Source organism: Ahaetulla prasina, chromosome 1 (assembly GCF_028640845.1).
Source record: "Ahaetulla prasina isolate Xishuangbanna chromosome 1, ASM2864084v1, whole genome shotgun sequence".
NCBI lineage: Eukaryota > Metazoa > Chordata > Lepidosauria > Squamata > Colubridae > Ahaetulla > Ahaetulla prasina.
Window position 1 is genome coordinate 237,099,685 of NC_080539.1, and position 21,997 is coordinate 237,121,681.

The window sequence follows — 21,997 nt, forward strand, 5'->3', positions numbered from 1 at the left end:
GACAGCAGTGATAACCAGCCAAAGTCTATTTAACACTCACTGTACTGGGATCGTAACCTTCTTCACTAGTTTCCATTTGGAAACACCATAAGCACTCTTTACTAAGACAGTTTGGGTTACTGACATAATTAACAGTGATTTATTGCTTTAAGCCAAGGATCTATTTCATCAAAGCATTTATATTGATTGGATTTTTAAATTAATCTGAACAACTTTCACTCTTCCAAGCATTTATGAACATTTTGATTTTGAGAAAAGTTATCTTAATTTTGTAATATTGTTAACAGATTTAAATATGAAGAATGTCAGAAGAATTTTTAAACATCTAACGTCATGGAGGGCATTATCAATGTAATGAAAAACCACAACTGTTTTGACAAAAGCAATTGTGTCAGTTTCACAGCACAATTACTAATTCTAGCATATCAAACTTGTGAGTCAGAAACTCTATCTTCTTAAAACATATCCCATAACTGTTCCTCTCTGTTTTCTTGGTAGGTAAACTAATCAGAAAGGTCTGGGATCACTATGATCATTGCACATTCGTTTTGGAAATAAACTATTTTGTCTTTTAAGACTTTGCATACAAAGTTCTGGTCAATTTAAGCCAGGGGTGTCAAACTGGCATCCTGTGGGCCAGATGCGTCATGTGCAGGCCATGCCCACCCCAGCTCCGCGAATGGGAAATACATCACAAAATGTCACGTGAATGCAACATTATGCAGCAAGTTTGACACCCATGATTTAGGCTATCCAAGGAGCTGAAGCACTGAAAGAAGTTCCAAAATTGAGAAAGAAAAACTTACAGCATAAGTTTACAAAGATGCTTCTACAGAACACAAACTTTTCTGTTTTGTTGAATTTTAATTTAAAATCAGACTTATCTTAAACTAGTCAATAATAGAGGAGCAAGCAAAATGCACAAATAATAGATTATATGGTCTGCAGCTATTAAGATACATAATTCTTTGAATAGCTACTGCCAGCCAATATAAGGAGTACTGGCCTGATTCAAGAAAAGGACTTATCCAATTGGACTTCATTTAAAAATATATCAAAACACAACCAATCTGATCCTATGATAGATCCCAATGCAATGTAGAATAGACTGAAGCATTAGAAACATGAAAACAGTCTCATGAGGATGGAGTGGGAATTGGAATATTCCTGTGATTTATTTATTTGTTTGTTTATTGTTTGATTAACTGACTGACTGACAGACAGACATCAATCACAGGAGTATTCCTCAGACTTCTTTTCATTTTGTGCTAAATAGCAATGTGTCTAATGGGCAACTTATTTATAGAAAATGGATCTTGCATCAAATACGTAAGAAAACCATTAAGCTCAAACCTTTGATCAGGGTGTTTCTTTAATACAGAAGGGATAAACTTAACATTTAAAGCTCTCCTCATTTCTCATTCATAGCCATGGAAACCAATATTCTATTTTAAAAAGCACAGATTGATTACCTACCTCACAAAATAGCGTAAGCTTGTCATCTGGTAAAAGACCATTAGTTTCCTCAAGTAAAAAGTCTCTTCGAATGAATTTTTTAAAACCCCAGTCCTTGCCTTGAACAAATCGATATGCTCTTTGGCTTTCTAGTAGTAAATAAATAAAATAGGAATATATTCAATTAAAAGACATTTTAAAATAATTACAGATGAGAAATAAAATCCTAGGTTCCTACTGAGCTGAAGTCATTATATTATTAATAGCAATCTATGTATCCATGAATACATTTTTGGCTGAGAAACTGCCCCACTTGCTGTGCATTGAACGTAGTTTAATATAAATTACCAGCCATTTGATTCAACTGCCAACCACATAGAAATAAAATATAGAGGTAAATATTTTTGGTTATAAAGACCCAGGGTGGCTTTTAAAAATATAGGTAATCCCCGACTTACGACCATAATTGTGTCCAAAATTTCTGTTGGTAAGCGAGACATTTGGTAAGTGAGTTTTGTCTCATTTTATGACCTGTCTTGCCAGTGAATTGTTAACTGAATCTGGCTTCCCCACTGACTTTGCTTGTCAGAAGGTCACAAAAAGTGATCACATACAGTAGCCCAGGACACTGCTACCGTCATAAATATGAGTCAGCTGTCAAACATCTGAATTTTGATCACGTGACCATGGGGATGCTGTAATCGTCACAAGTATTAAACACAGTCATAAGTCACTTTTTCAGTGTTGTAACTTTGGTCACAGTCACGAAATGCAGTGTTATAAGTCAAGGACTACCTGTAATCTTAAAAGTATTTGGTAATATTTGGATGTTGATTAGTCAAGTAATGAACATGTTGCCTAGAAAATATATTGTACAAAGTCATTTTACAAAGGTTGTGCAGGCTTTTCTACCCTGCTGTTCTCCAGTCATGCTGGAGATCAGCTCTCACAATCCTGGCCTGGGTACCAAAACCCTGGAAGCTGCCAAGTGGAGGGACACTATCTTAAAAAAACCCAATACTGCTGTTAATGAAAGTTACGATAGCAGTAAAGTTATTTTTCATCCACCAGTAACCCATGGCATTCTGATGAGAGCCAGTTCTAGAGAAGCTAAACCCAGAGAGAAAAGGCCCTTGACTGTGAAACAGTTATTTTAATACATGGGAGAATGAACTGAACCTAGCCCAGTAACTGTATCCACTGTGCAGGCTCATGAGCCACCAATAGGTCTTTCAAATAGCTGAGTATGTCCATCACAGGGGACAATGCGTCAACACCACTGATTTATACTGGTATATTTTAAGAAACAGGAGAGAAAAATAAGAAAGCTCCATAATAGGACAATCAACAGCATTCTCCACACAAATCAAAGGACAGAATGAGGCCTCATTTAACCCAGACGGCAGGCTGCCTGGCTTACCTGAGACCTCATTCTGTCCTTTGATTTGAATGCAGAAGCAGGTTGCTAAAACTCCTCAAGTAAGACACATCAAGGAGTCAATTGTTTAGCCATCTCAGTAGTCACAAATTGACAGGTCCTACAAATATTCATTAAATGGCAATTACAGATGTTAGTAGCTTTTTCTGTGAAAGGCTTTACAAACAGCATCATCATCATACTTTCCTAATCATACCTACAAAGTGATTTTTTTAAAAAAATGGAACATGGAATTTAAATAAACAACTTTCCTGTACTGTCAACTAGACAAACATCACCTTATAAACTTGAAACAGCTATTGCAAAGTAGGGATTAGGGAGGGAGGGAAGGAAGGAAGGAAGGAAGGAAGGAAGGAAGGAAGGAAGGAAGGAAGGAAGGAAGGAAGGAAGGAAGGAAGGAAAAATATTTTAAAAATCTATGGAAAGCTTTTCTGAAAGGTTTGATTTGTCATAAACATTAAGTATTTCTAAGAGAATAAAAAGATGATGAAGCTTAGTCAGTGCTTCTCAATTATTTTCTGTCATGCCCCCCTAGGAAGAAGAAAACATTTTTCGCGCCCCCCGCGCGACTGTAAATAGTATTTACGGACGTCCCACACTAAAGATGGCTCCGACAGGCTCGTGTCACAAGGGTTTTGGACAGCCAATCAGATGCTCCCGTTGTTCTCTGATTGGATACAGAGACATAAACACGGGGCTTAGCTTGTTATGACAGTGTTTGCCGAGGTCAAACGCGCCCCCCTTTACGGAGCCTCGCGCCCCCCCTGGGGGGCGCGCCCCACTATTTGAGAAGCACTGAGCTTAGTGAAGATTCTAATTCACCCTTTTGACAGGCTTTGGAAAAGCTGCAGTATTTCTTTCTCATACTGAAAGTCAATATCAGAGTAATTTTAAAAAACACACTTACCCATTGCCTTTGTTTCTTCTCTTTTTGCATTTAACAGAGAAAACTTAAATTTTGCTCTCACTTCACTTTTTGGACAACTAACTAGAAGTAAATACAATGAAAGATAATCTTTGCTTTCATCATCTAAACCCTTTGGGTTTACCCTCAGGCACCTGGAATGTAAGAAGTCTGGGTTATACATCAATGCTCAATAAAAATTGTCCTCAGCTAGACAAATTTATGCCAGGACTTACAGGGTATAATGTGTTTCAAATGTGCTAGAATAAGGTCCCTTACAAGGAATCATAAAATAGCTCTCTCTTTTAGATTGATATTTTACAAAAAAGTTTTTGAATAGCATGGCCTCAACCAAAGTTACAAACTTCAAATACTCCACTATTGTGGATTAGTGTCACATCTGATATCCACTTATCTTCAAGTCTAAACTTGTTCTTCTACCTCAATGCTAAGATTTCAGTATTTTACACAGTAGACTAGCTCCTCTAGAAAAATACATCTGATAAGTATCTTAATACAAGGAAAAACCTGGTGTTTTTTCCTGTCAACACCTGCATTCACCATAAAAGTTTACAGGACTCTTTAAAACAATATGAGATAAAGTGCAGAAAAAAGTGAAAAAATCCATCCCCATCTTTTTTCACTTTCTTTTTTTAAAAAGCTTCATTACAATCTATGGTGATTTCTATAAGTTGCTCAATGGAGACTGCCTGTAAATACAGGTAGTCCTCAACTTACGACCACAATTGAGCCCAAAATTTTTGTTGTTAAGCAACAGTTGTTAAGTGAATTTTGCACCATTTTGCCACCTTTCTTGCTGCAGTTTTTAAGTGAATCACTGCAGTTGTTAACTTGGTAGCATGGTTGTTAAGTGAATCTGGCTTCCCCATTGACTTTACTTTCAGAAGGTTGGAAAAGGTGATCACATGACCCTGGAATACTGCAATCATTATAAACACATGCCAGGTGCCAAATGATCACATGACCATGGGGATTCTGCAACAGTCATAAGTGTGAAAAATAGTTCTTTTTTCAGTGCCGTTGTAACTTTGAATAGTCACTAAATGAACTGTTGTTAAGTCAAGAACTACCTATTTGTTCAAAACACATGGATGAAATAAAAACAGGTTTTGTAAGGAAAGCCAAATATAAGCACATTTTTCTCTTTAAATAATAACTACTGACCTACTCAATTTGCATCTCACCTCAAGACGCTCAGGATAATAATAATCCCAAGCTTTCAGAAAGCATGCTTCCATCACACATTTAGGGACAAAAGGAATGGATTATAATCAAAATATTAACGTTACATAAACAACAAGGGAATTACATGAAAATATTCTTACACCACACTAATTCAAGCACTTAAAATAGAATGTACAAGAATTCCTGGTTTACACATAAAGTTAAATAAGCCACAGAAAGCTACACTAAATTAACATGGCTTCCTGGTTCAGGCTTGCTTAAGTAATCACCTATTTTGTTTATTTAGCAATTTGTGTTTCAACCAAATGTGGTTTAGCATGACATATGAACCCTATCAGTAGTAGTAATCAGTTTCAATAGTCAAAAAATAAGAAGCTAGTTTTATATAAATGCAAAACTACATCAACGGTTCCCAGCACAATAAATGTCTTTTATATGCAAACACAAAAAATGAATATTTATTAGCCAAACCTGCACCACATTGCACCATTAAAGACCACATTTTAGAAAGGTGATTAGTGATTGGTTGTGGGTATGGAGGGGGAGTTTCCCTTTTCCCCCGCCTTTTTCTTCTATGTGCCCTGTGTGCTCAATTCCCTGACAGTTTCATATCAGAGAAAAGGCTGGAAATCACTACAGTATATTTCAATATGTATGACAAATTATATTTTAGCCTTTATCTGTGCTGTCATTGTGATTGGGATCCAGTTGCTTCTTGAAAAAGCACCTTTGGGATATGGTGACTGGTAGTAGTTGACAGTTTTTCTGTCAACTGTTCTAACATTTGAAGAAAGATATTGTATCCTAACTTGACACATTATATGTTCTTGGAATCTCTTACAAAAAGAAATTAATGCATTTATCTTACCATTTCATTTTATCATTTGGCCCTGAAGAAAAAGTTGAACTTTTTAAAACTTCACCCATTTCTTCTCGACAGAAACTGAAGTTATTAATGGTCCACATATAAGAAAACTTCACAACTTTAACCTGCATAAGAAATGCAGAAAGTTATGTAAACGTACAAAGTTCATCTTTTTCAAACCAAATTTTACAAAATTACCAAAGAAGTCAACTGCTCACCCACTTAAAGGTAACAAAACAATATCATTTCTTAATTCTAAAATTATATCAACACATTGTATAATTATTTTCCATTAACTCAAAGTTGCCACTACTAACTCACGGTCCTGGAGAACAATAAATCTGTAGGTTCCCAGACTTGAGAAAGCTGTATTCGTGATTAATTTGCTTTCTAATATTTGACTAATTCAATTGCTAATAATATTAATACTTTGTATTATGGATTGCCAGGAAATAAGTGTCTCATTGATGATCATGTCAGGCAGTAGAGTTACTAATGCATAAAACTTAAGCTTCTCATTTTGAGATAATTCATCTCATTCTTCCTAATTTTATAGAACAAGATTATAGCATTTTATCCCCTCTTTCTCTTAAATGGAAACAGTAATAAATTAATAATAGGAAACTTAATAGCTCCTCAGAGTTCAAAAAGCTAACACACATAATAATGTTTTAACTGTTTAAATTTTAGATACTAGGTCCTGGGATATTTCAGAACATCCCTTTTGCATCTGTATGCATCATACTATAATTGTATTATTTATTTATTAATCACATTGGACAGCTGCCCATCTCATAACAACATAAAAAGTGCTATATACTTTGAAAATAATTTAAAAGACTATTCAAAATGCCTTTGGATCAGCATCGTTTTAAAGCATCTACAACATTTTTGAGACTCACATGAAAAACCCTAACCCATTCTGTAGTACTACACAATCATTTTTGAAGCATGAACAGCTTTATTCTTCACTTCTACTAGAATATTCTGGTCTTCTGAATTAAGCAGAATTAAGTATGGTTAATCTCTGATATTGTTGTGACCTAGGCCCAAGTAGTTATTACCAGATACAAATAGATACCAGATACCAGTCCTAAACAAACATATTTTATTAGAACAGCTGAGAATTACTTCATTCTCAGCTTAGTCCAAATTTACTCCAAAACAAAGTCCTTCAGAAAATGTCCTTTGGCCTTAACACAAACCTTTGTCTTCTTTGGCACCCTGCCAAAGGCTTTTCTTGGCAAGAACCCCACGAAACAATTGTAGCAATGTTGCTTTCCTACAAAGAACCCAAGAGCTGTTGCTGCTTTTTTAAGCTCCTGGCCTTACTCCCAACTCATCCTTTTTGCTTGCCTTCTGGCAGCTCTTCGCATGTGTGCACTAGGAACTCTGCCTCTCTGCTGTCCGCCTCTGAAGGCTCTGTAGTCCATGCATCACTCCCAGATGGCCCTGGCCCCATCTCTGCCTCTGACGCAGAGCCTCGTCTGGGCCTCCCCCTGACTCCAGGACTGACCCATTGTCCTCCCCAGCCTCCTCACTATCCGACTCCGCTGCCAGCTCCACAGCTTCTGGCGAACCACAACACTATCCCTCACCACAGGGCCCTTCCTCTGGATCTGGCGATCCGGATGCGGCCATGACGGGAATTGGTCATGGAATGCTTTCACCAAAGCAGGTGCACGCACAGAGGTCACATTCTCCCAGGTGAAGTCCTTCAGCCCATATCCCTTCCACTCAATGAGATACTGGAACCGTCCTTTAAGCCACCGGGAGTCCCGAATGCTGGCGACCTCGTACTCGGGTGGTTCATCTCTTGTCATGTAGCGCTGGCTGAGAACGGTCAGCTTGGCAAAGTGGACAGACTGGCCGTTCATGGGACAAGGAGGAAAGACTGGGTGGACACACATTGAGCATGGCAAGGTCAGGCGGTAGGCGACTGGGTTAATAACCGCCTCAACTGGGAATGGACCAAGTTACCAGTGGGTCTAGCTTCCTGACCAGTTGGTCTGACAGAAGATGGACAACCAGACCTGCTCCCTCACAGCCAATGGCAGTGTCGCCTGCCAAGATCGGTCCGTGCCTCTTTTATAGTCCTCTTTGGCTTTTTTGAGATACCATCACACCAACTAATGACAGCCTGCAACTTGGACAGATAGTCATTAGCCGCCGGCACCAGGGAGTCAAATTGTGTGAGGGGAAAGAACTGAGGATGACAGCCCACATTGGCCAGGAAAGGGGTCATTTGTGTAGAGGTGTGCTGCAAGTTGTTGAATGCGAACTCTGCTACTGCCAAATAATCTGACCAATTGTCTTGTTGCTGGTTCACGAAGCAGCGTAGATATTGCTCCAGAATGCTGATAACTTTCTCAGTCCTGCCGCCAGTTTCCAGAGATTTGGCGACGACAGGTAGATTTTCAAATCCAAGGCCGTCATCACCTCTTTCCAAAACTGGGCTGTAAATTGAGCCCCTCTGTCCGATACAACCCTATAAGGTAGGTCGTGCAGCCAGAAAACATGTTGGATAAACATGCAGGTGGTGGCGTGAGCCGTCAGTAACCCACGACATGGAATGAAATGCGCCATCTTCGTCAGCATGTCCACCACCATAAACACGATCATGAATCCAGAAGATGGAGGCAAATCTGTCAAGAAGTCAATGGAAATGGCACCCCAGGGTCTCTCTGGTGTTGGTAATAGTTGGAGCAGCCCTGGGGGGGTTCCTGTTGCCAACTTGGCCTGTCAGCAGCGAACACACTAGGATGTGACATAGACCTGAACATCGTGTCACAATTGGGACCACCAAAAAGTGCAAGAAACTAGATTCAGTGTTTTAAAGAGGCTGAAGTGCCCCGCCGCAGTATTATCATGGTACTGCAGCAAAATAAGTCCCCGGAGTGGCCCCACCGGCACGTATAGTCTGTTTTGGTACCGCAAGAGTTCCTTGTTAAACCTTCATAGAGAGGTGGGCCCTACCTCTTTCTTCCATTGTTCCACGTAAGCATCGTGCTGCTGCGCTTCCCGTATCTGATCCTAAAGTCCACTGGTTCCTGAACCACAGAGAAAGACTCTGCAGGCAACACTGTCTGGAGTGGAAGCAGGTCTTCGATGTGGGAATACTCTGGTTTCCATGAGAGTGCATCCGCCCTTTGGTTGTGATCACTGGGGATATACGTAATGCGGAAATGGAACTGGGCAAAGAAGAGGGACCATCGAATCCGGTGTTGGTTCAGTTTCCGGGTGGTCTGTAGGAACTCCCAAGCTTTTATGGTCTGTCCGGAATTCAATTTGATGCCAGGCCCCTCCAGAAGATGTCTCCAGGCCTCAAACTGGAGTTTGAGACTCAGCCTTCCATCCTTTATAAGGTAGGTAAAATGAGGACCCAGATTGTTGGGGGGGCAATAAGTTGACTTTGTAAATATATACAAATAGAATGAGACTATTGCCCTATACATTGTAAGCCGCCCTGAGTCTTCGGAGAAGGGCGGGGTATAAATGTAAACAAAAACAAAAAAAAAAACGTCGTCTTAATGGCCAGTAACTCTTTCTCCCAGATGGTATAATTGTGTTCGGAAGGGTTGAGCTTCCATGAATAATATGCGCAAGGGAAGAAGGTACCGCCAGACGCGCGAGCCTGGAATAACACTGCACCAATAGCAACATCCAATGCATCTGCTTCCACCACAAATGGACAATGGGGGTCAGGATGCTTCAAGATAGGCGCCTTCATGAAGGCCTGGAATACCTGCTGCTCGGGGGTACCCCACCAGAATGGGACCTTTTTCTGCAGAAGCTGAGTGAGGGGCACGGTCAAGGAAGCAAAGCTGGGAATAAAGCTCCAATAGTAGTTGGGAAAGCCGAGGAGGCACTGGACATCCTTCACTCTCCAAAGAGGTTGCCAACTACGCAAAGACTTCACTTGCTCGGCTCCATGGAAATGCCCTTGGGAGAGATGCGATGCCTCAGGAACTCGATGGTGGACTGGAAAAACTGGGATTTCTCCAGTTTAGCATACAGGTGATGCTCCCAAAGACATTGCAGGACCAGGCGGAGGTGCTGTTGGTGGCTCTCACGGGAAGGAAAGGGATCAGAATGTCACCAAATAAATCACGACAAACTTGTCCAAAAGGTTCCTGAAAATGTCATTCATGAAATGTTGGAAGACGGTGGGAGCATTGGTCAGCCCAAACAGCATGACCATATACTCAAAATATCCGTAATTAGTGCCGAACGCTGTCTTCCATTCATCCCCGGATGGATCAAAACAAGATTATAAGCCCCTTGCAGGTCCAATTTAGTGAACATGGTAGCCTCCTGAAACTGTTCCAATAGTTCGGGAATAAGGGACAGAGGATACTGGTTGTGCACCATGATGGCGTTTAACATGCGGTAGTCGCAACAAAGCCGCAAGTCTGCAGTGGGTTCTGGCCCTACTTCAGGGTCTTCAGTCGTCTGGTGCCAATCTGCACTTTGATGGGGTCGTCATATGTAAGTCTGAGATGCTCACAAAACCCCCTGAAATCGTCCAACAGAAGACTAGTATGGATCAGCAGCGGCATGGCCCAGCGAGCTGCAGAGCTGAAGAGCAGGCTGATCAAAAACCTTACTTTATCCCAGTCAGTGGGTAAGTCCTCAGTTCTCAGATTGATGAAAAGCTGGCATTGTCCCATAAAAGCAGGAAACATGGCCTGATTGCCATCAAACTTGTCTGGCACAGCAATGGGACATTTTCTACGGGGAGGGGGAGCAGCCGGAGCTTGGAGCTGAGCCATCTGTGCAGCTAACAAAACTATTTGCTGCTGAAGCTGCGCGTTCTCAGCATGGAGCTGCTCCATCGTGATAAAGGTTTGTTAGTAATTAGCCTCGTTAGGTATGAAAGCAAACTGTTGTGACCTAGGCCCAAGTAGCTATTACCAGACCCAATCAGTTCTAAACAAACATATTTTATTAGAATTAAGTCCAAAGCAAAGTCCTTCAGAAAAAGTCCTTTGGCCTTATCACAAACTTTTGTCTTCTTTGGCACCCTGCCAAAGGCTTTTCTTGGCAAGAACCCCATGAAGTACAGAAACAGGAGACAAGAAACAATTGTAGCAACGTTGCTTTCCTACAAAGAACCCAAGAGCCGTTGCTGCTCTTTTAAGCCTTATGGGAGGGGCCAATCATCTCCTGGCCTTACTCCTTTTTGCTTTAGCTGCTCTTGCCTTCTGGCAGCTCTTCGCATGTGTACTAGGAACAGGCTCCTCCTGTTCCTCTGTCTCTCTGCTGTCTGCCTCTGGAGGCTCTGTAGTCCACGCACTGTTCCCAGATGGCCCTGGCTCCATCTCTGCCTCCGATGCAGAGCCCTCGTCCGGGCCTTCCTCTGACTCCAGGACTGACCCATTGTCCTACCCAGCCTCCTCACTGTACGACTCCGCTGCCAGCTCCGCAGGCTGCTGACGGACCACAACATATATGATAGTGCCAGAGGAAACCAGAGTCATAGATAAATAAAAATCCAGAAGACAGGCAATTGCATACATTTTTCATATCATTGCTAAGAAACTCACATAGACATGTCATTGGAAGGAGCTGAAACTGACTCAAAGGGATGAGGGAAAAAAGACTGTCATGGCATTCCACCAAACACAGAGATACAACTGAACTGAGTAATACTGTTGAGATCTGGTTCATTATTGAAAGGCTAAGTGACCAATTACCACCGGCTATTCTTTGTCATTGTCAGGTACAGGTTGAACACTTCAAAGACTTTAGGCTGTTCATCTTTTTTTTTTTTTTTGACAACTCGCCAAACTCTGCTATTTAATCTTCTGCCTATTGTAAAACTGTCACTGCTTTTTTCACTTTGTGTTTGTATATTGGGTTTTTTGCTAAAACATCATTATCCAACTTTTTGGCTCCCTGTTCTTCTTTCTGAAAACCAGAATCATAAATATTTCTTTGGATGGCTTTTCAGGCATGGCTATTATCATTACTTTTGGGCAATGCCTCTTTCTCAAGGTTGATTTATTTTTATTTAGTTTGTTAGATTTTCTTCAAGATTTCAAGGCAGTTTATTTGGGATCTCCATTTCACCCTACCATGAAACACCATGCAATAGGGCTGGCCTGAGAGAGAATAAGTAGCTAAAAGGGCAAACTTGAACTATGAGAATTATGCTAATAACACATTCTGAACTCAGACACTACATTACCTGTGTGTAACACCAGCTTTCAGCCACAGGTCCACTGGACATCTCTCCAGATGGTGAAGGAGTAGGGACTCTTGACATCCCCACTTTATGGCACTCTTTTTCAGTATAAAGGCAGCAATTTAGCTGTCAGTATCCTTCCTTTCAACACCAAGATGGAAGCAAAGAATTAGCACTATTTCAGTATTATTAATCCACAGTTTCTATATAAAGATATGAAATGCCAAAGAACAAGAGAAAGAAGTGAACAAAACATTGAGATAAAGAACTGTATTTCCCCAAGGCTTATTATTTTTGATAAAAACCTGAAAATGAGGAATGAGGAAAATAAGGAAAGGGGAAGTATGAACGTCATCCTAATTTTTTTAATACCTAGAAGTATTAAAAGGTAAAAGAATATAGGAAATGCTTCAATATAGGGAAAACAGCAGCTTTTGTAAGCCCACAAACTTGATAAAAGATTAAAAAATAAAAAATGAGAAGGAGTAAAAACTACTGACAATAACAGTGATTCACTTTAAGGAAATAATGACTTATGGACAATGGTTTACATAATAAAATGTATTCTGAGCCTCATTATTTCAACCAAAGATTAATGGGTAGCTTTTGATAGGTTTCATACAGATCAAATTCTTTATTTTACTATAAGGTTGATGTTTTTGTTTCTTTTTCATCAGTTGCAAGCTGTATTATTGTTTTAGAGTTTTATTTATTTGATAAATAACTTAAGGCAGCAAACATACTGAATACTCCTTTCTCCTCCTATTTTCCCCTCCACAACAATCCTTTGAGGTTGGATTGTGCAGCGAGAGAATGACTGGCCAGTCACCCAGCCAGCTTTCATGCCAAGACAGGATTGGAACTCACCATCTCCTGGTTTCTAGCCTTGTGCCTTAACCACTAGATCAAACTGGCCTAAAAATTAAATTTTAAATCCTGACTATTTAATTTAACCTTTGTCTACCTATACTTTTTTAAAAAAAAAAAAAGTCTTTTAAGTAGACTTTAAATAAATCAATAAAAAATGCCTATAGTGATTGTTGGAAAACCTTCTTGACTACTTTACTTTTTCCCCCCAAGTCTGATATCCAACTGCAGTTGCTGTGGCTTACCTAGATACTTAACTGATAAAGGGTCCCTTTATTTTTTTCATTTATTCCTATGTCTCCAAAAGTTCCAGGTGGTTTGCAAACACAAAATACATTAGAATGCAATAAACCCCCATAAAACATAGCCATTATGTTGAGTCAACAGAATGAAATCTCGAACAAAACAAGAACTCAGTTTTGCTACTTTAATTTAAAATGTTTCCTAAAACTTGCTAGTTTTAGCTACCTTACAGAAGGCTGAAAGCAAAGGGGCCAGATACACTGGGGGGAGGGGCAGGGGGTGGGAGAAGGAGTCCAACCTGTAGACAGAATGATATCAAGAGTGATCTGCTAAATTGGTAGAACTGTACTACAGGAGAGGATCTTTTGCATTTATTCTTGTCAAAGGATATAAATCCTTAACAAGACCTACATGGTTCAAAGATAATGAAGGACTACCTTCGAACCAAAAAACAAGCACTCTAGTTTAGCACTCAGTAAGAAGGAAAGGGTTGTGTGGTAATCTAAAGAGGAAACTCTCTATTTTCCCCAAGCCAATGCTTCTCCCTCAAGTATTAAAGCAACCGTATCCCTTGAAGGCTCATTTAGCGGGTCTGAAGGCTTGGCGTCTGTTGGAAACCTTAGCAAAGCGGTTGCCCATGTACACACACACCTGAGGACATTCAGCACAACTTTTAAAGCAGCACAGTGAGCTTCACAAAGGATGCACTGTTTTAACACTTCACACGGGGGTGCGTCATCAGGCTTAACATGTTTTGTGAAGCACCCCTGCTGAATGCTTTGAAGAACAGCCCAATATAAATCTGCGCATTGTATTTAGCCTCCTGAGAGAACAAAGATTCATTCAAAGTCTACTAAAAATACCTGATCCAGGCTAAAGATGTGTGTTCCCCACAGATGCCCATTCAGGAAACACAAAGAGTCTTAAGAGCACATCTTCAGAGGAAACACCAGATAAAGAAGGTGGAAATAGTCCCCTTCTTCCTTTCCACGTGAGGGATGCTGTTTTTAGCTGGAAGAAATCCTGATCCAAACAAGAATTTGGCTAATGTATGTTATGCATTATGTATGTTTGTATATGTAAGTACACATGTAATGTATGTATGTTTGTATGTAAGATTTATTTATTTAGTTTCAATCTGTCACCAATCTCGTCACAATGTGGCTACATGCAGTTTTGTGTATAGGTAGTCCTTGACTTACAACCACAATTGACCCCAAAATTTATGTTGTTAAGTGAGATAGATGTTAAGTGAATTTTGCCCCATTTTATAGCCTTTCTTGCTATAGTTGTTAAGTTAGTAAATGGTTGTTAAATGAATCTGGCTTCTCCATTAATTTTGCTTCTGACACTTGGCAAAATGTGATCACATGACCCCAGGACATTGCAAATGTCATAAATATGAGTCAGTTGCCAAGTGTTAGAAATTTGAACACAAGACCAAGCAATGGTTGTAAGTGTGAAAAAAGGTCATAGGTCACATTTTTCAGTGCCGTTGTAGCTTCAAAAGGTCACTAAATGAACTGCTCTAAGTCAAGAACTATCTGTATAAAGTTCCAATGACTTCATCAATACATGGAGACATCCATAAAAACCAGACAAAAAGAATGTTGTTGCTTGCGTTTTGAAACATTTGGCAAGACACTTTCCCAAATATTTTATCTTGGCTTAATGAAAGCTAGACAATTAGAACAATGCTCTTGTCTGCCATAAATCATGTTAGAAAGGATAATAAAATATGTCTAACAATATTATGGATTACATTAAAAGAAATGACAAATGCACCTATACTAACATTGAGTGCTTTATAGTAGAAAAGCAGGTATTCTGTTAATATTAAACTTGATAAACAAATACTTCTCTCCAAAATGACTTTCTAGATTATTAAAATTCTATGTCTGTGGAAGCTCTGAAGTCTTAAGTCATTTAAATACTAGACAGCTTTTTCACAAAATTTATTGAAGCATTAAAACTACAAACTTTTTTTCTTCAGGAGAATCCATCAGAATTAATCATTTTGCCTTAAACTGTCTGATAGCTGTATTAAAACTCTTGAGCTCTAAAATGTAGCTATAATGCGTTTTATCCTAGCATGTATCAGAAAATTGAAACAGACTAAAATTGGAGTTGTTTGTTTCACCTTAGACAAGAATGGGCAAGAAATTTAAATACGGCAGTGGGTAATAGGTTAATACAGATAATATATGATCCAAGTAGACTGCAGGATAAAATATTGATAGAAGAGAGGGAGAAAAAAAATTATTTTAAGAAAGAGCTATTATGAAACATTAAAAGAAAACCAAGCAGCTGCACATATGAACAATATACTCAAAGTATAAATATAAAACCTCCAAAGCCATCAGTGAAAGATAAAGGGAAGCTACTGCTCCTTCAAGGTTCATGTAAAACCAGAAGCAATAAACCCTCTTCGTTCCAATATTAACAACGAAGACTTCCAGGGAAGAAATGGTGAACGGAAGATGGTTCTACTGAGAATGGAGACAACAACTATGGCAGAATGAAGAGCTGGCAAATGGGCAGACTCTTCAGGATTCCTCTCTGGACATGGAGAGGACTTGGGATTGCCCACAAGTGTTCCCAGTAATTGCTCTTCATGAGGAGACTTCAAGAAAGTGTTTTCTTGAAGATTAAGAACTTCGGGAGATGAAAAAATAGCCACTTTTACCCACACTGCGGTGCCACCTCTAAGGATACACAGTTTGCATACTTTCTCTCTTAATCACTTCTTCACTTAATCACTTTTCTTTAATCACTCCTGCTTTGGGCAGTGGGTTGGACTAGAAGACCTCCAAAGTCCCTTCTAGCCCTGTGAGTCCATAATTTTGGAAATTGCTTATCCATTGCATTTCAGATATTAGGAACCTCAGAATGTCAAGTTTTACCAATCTAGGTGAGTTTCCTTTAAACCTTTGTGAAAGAAGATTTAAGCACTTTAAAATGATTCTTTTTTTTTTTTTTGAGACAAATAGCGATTAGGACATTGATTTTGGAAAGTTACAAACAAAGGGTCCAGATGGATTTGAAATAAAGTTATAAAAAGCTTCCCTGTGGGAAACACTGTTTTGAATCACACACACACTTTGCTTGCGGGAAGCCATGTGATCATGGCCCACTGCAATATAATTACAAGCTGGATGCCAAGCACCTGGATTGCAATCACAATGACAACAGCCGGAACTCTGAAAACCCATTGTAAGTAATCTCCTTCCTCAATGCCATCATAATTTTGTACAATCATTATGACTGAAGGGTCATAACTCAAGGACTATCTGTACACGAAATCCTTAAGGCACTTTTGCTTGTCCAAATACAGTGCAAGACTAGTGTTCCAAAAAGCAATTCTAAGGATATGGGAAAGGGAGGAGAGCCACTGGTTGCATAAATAGTGGGGCTGATGTTCTGCCTTTTATCTCTTATTGATTTAAAACTGAGGGAAAAACCTGATGCCAATTTGAGAAGAGCATGGGTGGGGGAAGGGGGTATGGATCTGTGAATTCTGACTACACTCCCATCTCACATTATGCACAGTAGATGTGCACCAGAGATATCTATAAGCCTAAATAAGCTTCAGTCCTATATCTGCTCATCTTTTGCTTTGCCAAAGAAACCATATTGAACAAGAACCTTTGTTTTGTCTCAATACAATTTTTAAAAAGTGCGGGGGATCCCACAGGACTTTGAAACTCAGAAGGATGGAAAAAGCTAAGGTAGGGGGAGATAGGGGGGCATTGAAAAGCACATAATCATATTTGGTGATAAGATTAAACAAGTAATATGTTGTTCAAGTCTTCTAGTTAAAAAATGTAAATAGGGATGCACTTGATTTATATACATCAGAACTTATAAAGAATTTGATTAAGGTTGCCAACATGGTAAAACATGGTAACATTTACTTAAATACTGAATGCTTGTACAGTGAGAAAACTGATTCACTTTACTCATCTGACAGTATATTTATCCTCCACTCATCTCTAGTGCAGGGGTCAGCAATCCGCGGCTCTTGAGCCGCATGTGGCTTTCATCCCTCTGCTGCAGCTCCCTGTCGCTCAAAGTATGCATCACAACCGCCAATGTGTAATACCTGCCGGCATTGAGCTTTTCGACCCCTGGTAGACCAACCATGGATAAATCCAAGAAAAAAAAACATTTCAGAAGAAAACATAACGTTTAATTCAACTACATATGCTAGTTCTGTGGCCTCTCAGGAAATCTCAGCAAATAGTTGGGCACGGGAAAGGTTTTGTAGTTTCCAGTGTTTTCTTTTCTGTGGGTAACAGGTCCAAATGGCTCTTTGAGTGTTTAAGGTTGCCGACCCCTGTCCTAGTGAGTTTTTGTGATAAAATGGCATTTCTTATGTTTTCTGGTACAAGTGGTCCTTGGGTTACAACAGCAATTGGAACCAGGATTGCTATCACTAAGCAATGTGGTTGTAAACCATGACATCACATGACCACGTTGCTTAGCAACAGCAATCTTGACTAGCCCAGTAGCTGTTGAAGCCCCAGGATGGTGCAGGTTGTAAAGCAGGAAGAGGTGAGAGTCCCAGATAAGGAGTTCGGGAGGATGGAGGGTTCGTTAGGGGGCGAACAGGAGGTACAAGCGGGCTGGTAAGGGCAACAGACAGGGCCTGGGAAGCTTGTGCTGGCTTTATATGGGCAATTTTCTTAAATTTGGAAAGCTAATGAACTCATGCCTTTGTGTAGACAGGGCAAGATCTTAAAGCCACTCAATTGGTCACGAAAATTGGTCAATTTTTCTTTTTCTTTTTGGTAGAGTAGGATTGTAAAGGGGGAGGGCTATGGATGGCTTACATTTCTGAAATTCTGAAATTAAGAATAATGGGAATGAACTTCATTAATAATCATGAACATCACCAGCGTGAGAAGATTTGAACCCTGATTTTCAGTCTTATACCACTGTTACAATGAAGTTTGCCATTCTTGTTAAAACAAAATAGCTACCAGGGCAGGTGGGAGGAGGGGGCAATTAAGAGGTATATGTCCTGAATGTTCATAATATTTCATCATGTGGGGGGGGAGCACAATGATTGATTTGTAAGATCTACTTCATATAATGTAATTGAGAAAGTTATAGCATAGCAACACAGAATTGGAACTGATAAGGACTAATGTATCAGAGATGTTTGAATTTAACTTGGCAAGCAAATCCTCTGGAATTAAATACGTGGGTAATACCTAACTGTCCCCATCTGCCAGCTTCCCAGACTGCTCTGAAGGAAGCAGCAGAGGTGGCAGAGAAGAGAAGACAAAGAGACATTCCCTTTCTGTCATCTTAGACATATGATCTCTAACAGTCATTCAATTATATTTTTCTTTTTTTAAAAAGCTCACACATAATTACGGGGAAGTGTAAGCAGAAAAAGAAAATGGAAAATGAATCTAAATAGCACGTGTTTTATGATAGGGATAGCTTGTTATATTCAACACAATTTTATAATCCTCAGACTATTAGCAACTGAAGAAATTTCTTCTGAAGATGTGCCAACTATATATGGAAGAAATATGCCCATTTTTCTTACCTAAAGAAAACAAAACAACCATATCACAAAGAGATGAATTTCTAGAGTTTATAAATTCCAATAAAATGCTAACAATAAATAGTGTGGAGAATTTGCGGGACTGAAAGACATAGAGCAAAAGAGAAATTGAAGGATTATGTGCCCTCAAGTCAACACTGACTTTTAGTAACCCTCAGGGACCTTTTGCCACAACAATCTGGCTCCAGTCTGACCATTCTGAGCCTTCAGCATATCAGTTTGAGGTTGGAAACTCATTCTTAAGTTTGGAGATGGTTCCAGTTTTAAAAAAAACCCAATGAACCAGCTAGCACTAGGTGGCAAACTGGAAACTGAGTTTTATTCAAACTGCAGCTTCTTGGTCCCACATAAATGAATTATAATAATCTGAGATATGGCAAGGTCACAGATCATTGTCTTTTGAAATTCCTGGTTTATGAAAGGGCACAACTGGTGGGTCAGCCTAAAGTGACCAAAGGCTTTCCAGCTATGGTTTCCACCTCTTGCTTTAGTAAAAGCCAGGAGCACCATCAAACTGTACACCTGTCCTTTCAGGAAATGTAACCCCATCCAGAGCAACAGATGGAATATCCATGGAAACAAAAGATACCAATTGGAATTCCTTGTGGCTTGTATCCAATGAGTCCGTTTTATCGTATCCATGTAAAACCACATTTCCACCACATTTCCTACTCACGCTAGCCTAGAGATATAAAATTGGTTATATCTATTTAATTGTATATTGAGGATATAATATCTATTCCCAAATAAATGTACGACCTACCTGGTAGAGTCATGAAGATATGAAATAATATGGGAAAAAAAGGCTGAACCTTAGGGAACTGTGAGCTCTCTCTACAGGAACCTCGTACTACAGTGCCCAGGAGATCTTTCCTATTCCAACAATAGTTGGAAACACCTACTAGAAAGGAATGGAAAATCTCCAGAACAGTGACCCTGATCTCCAATATTACAGGTCGCCCAAAATGATACCATGATATAATGGTACCAAATGCAACTAAAACATCTAACAGGGCAAAAAAGCATTTCCCCCCACTTGCCAAAAATATTTGGCCACAGGACCATCCAGAACTAATTGTTCTTTGTAGGGAACATTTTGTGCTAATGCTTGCTATCTCATCTCTGCTCTTCTTTGCCTATATGGCATCATCTTCTATTTGTTATTAATTGTGAAACTGTCCAGAGTCATTCTAAATTTGGGTTGCTGAGAAATTCAATAAATGGATGAATGACTCTCCTTAGATTAGTTTCATGTTATTTATTTTAATAAGAATTATACAAACCTATAGTAGCTTTCAAAATTATTTTGTTGAGGAGTTGGGTTAGAAGGAAATTCTAGAAAGTCTAGAATTTCTAAAAATTCTAGAAACTACCGTGCTCTATGAGGCATATGTTGAGGAAGGAAAATTTTAACACTGAAGTTGAGAAACTGAATTTTCCAAGGCAAAATAATGCTTTGTAACCTCATTCTAATTAATTATTGATAACTGCATTGCTAGTGCAAATGGAAGTATGCCAGAATTTTTGCTTGCTTGATCCTCACTTCAATTAATTATGATTAAAATAATGGCAGTGATGTTTTTATAAGTCTTCTTCAAGCCTTCAAGTGACTGCATGCAGAGGTCCCTGTAGCTTTCTTGGCAAAAAGTCGTCTTCTTTTTCTGCCTTCCCATGGGACTTTGTAATAGACTCCTTTCCAGATTCCAACAAGGTTCAACTCTGTTACGCTTTCCAAGAACAGCCAGCGATGTCTAGGTACTATCACTGAGCTATTACCAAGTTCTTCCAAAGGATCAGGAATATGTTGATGTTTGATGATGTTAAAGGTATCACTGTAGGATGTAAGCCGTTCTGGGTACAGATTATTATTGTCCAGAATTGGAAAACTTTCATTTTTTGCCATGTTAAATTCTGGGAACACTGTTCTAAGTTCATCCTTATTGGAAAATATTTTAACTAAAGAAATCGTTAATGGGTATTTTAAGTAACTTTTTAGATGCCATTTTTAGTTTGAACAATTTTTGTTTAAACAAAGCATGTAGTGTTTTTTTTATTATTTTGTATTCTAGCAAATGTGATTCAAATTATGCATTTTATTTCCAGATTAAAAAGAAAGCAAGAATAAGAAAGTTAACAGGTCAAAAGACCACCTCTTGAATACACTCTGTAAGTATTAACTAGAATAAAGAATATCAAAATAGCAAATAATGCATTATTTTGATATTTTGTTGTACACAGGTCAGCCTATTATTAGCATTAACAACTTCAAACTAAATTTATTATGGCATTTTTTCTTCTATTGTTCTTCATTCTAGTTCCATTTCACAGGTAGTCCTCATTTAATTATCACAACTGGTACCAGCAACTCTGTTGTTAAGCTATATGGTCACTAAGTGGTAAATCATGTGACTATTCTGTACTTTACTTTTCCCCATTCCATCACCCATTCCAAAATGCTCACCCAGAACTGGGATAATTGACAAGAATTGTTTGTATTTACATTCATTGGCAAGGAAAAGATTACAAGACAGTAAGCAGCAACCTAATGGGGATTATAGTAGTTGTTTGCATAGCACACACGTGGCTAAGTGCCCTTGAGCTGTTGATGCTTCCACATTCTTTTCAATGTGTACTCCCCATTGTGTGCCTGCTTAGTCTCTTGTAATCCCTTCCTCTGCAATCTTACTCAGCTCTGTAAGGGAGGAAAAAATGAAAAATAACAGGTCAGACATAAGACAACACATACTAACTATAATGGTAATCACATGACTGAAGGAGCCTGTCAAGTTCCTAAATGCAGGCCTTTGTCATAGTTATTTTCTCCGCATTGTTGTAAATTTGAATGGTTGCTCAACAAGGGAGTCACTAAGCAAGATCTACTTGTACACTGTCACTATCCCACTTGATAAAATAATATAAGGGATAATGAAATACCAATGATTAGATGAACAGAACTATGACAATTACTGGCTATATTAAAATATATATACATATTATTTTTATATTATATATATATATATATATATATATATATATATATATATATATATATATATATATATATATATATATATATATATGTTTTCTGGGGTTTTCACGGGTGTTTGTATGTAGGTCTTTGGTTGTTCGGTTTTTTGGCAACGTTTCGACGAAGTCTCATTCGTCATCTTCAGGCTTCAGCTTCGTGCTTCTGGGAGCAATGTGTGATATATATATACATATATACATATATATATGTATGTATGTATGTATGT

The 21,997-nt window shown here is 38.9% G+C and overlaps 1 protein-coding gene across 1 annotated transcript in view; it reads right to left on the minus strand.

Annotated features, from left to right (window-relative positions):
* SPOPL (speckle type BTB/POZ protein like) overlaps positions 1 to 21,997 on the minus strand; it is a 50,325-nt gene that overhangs the window by 13,678 nt on the left and 14,650 nt on the right. Inside the window, exons 2-5 of the mRNA XM_058193770.1 lie at positions 12,059 to 12,196; positions 5,872 to 5,993; positions 3,801 to 3,952; positions 1,477 to 1,604 (exon numbers count right to left, since the gene is read on the minus strand). Of these exons, the coding sequence (XP_058049753.1) occupies positions 1,477 to 1,604; positions 3,801 to 3,952; positions 5,872 to 5,993; positions 12,059 to 12,136 (480 nt within the window). The 5' untranslated portion in view covers positions 12,137 to 12,196. The remainder of the gene's footprint in view (positions 1 to 1,476; positions 1,605 to 3,800; positions 3,953 to 5,871; positions 5,994 to 12,058; positions 12,197 to 21,997) is intronic.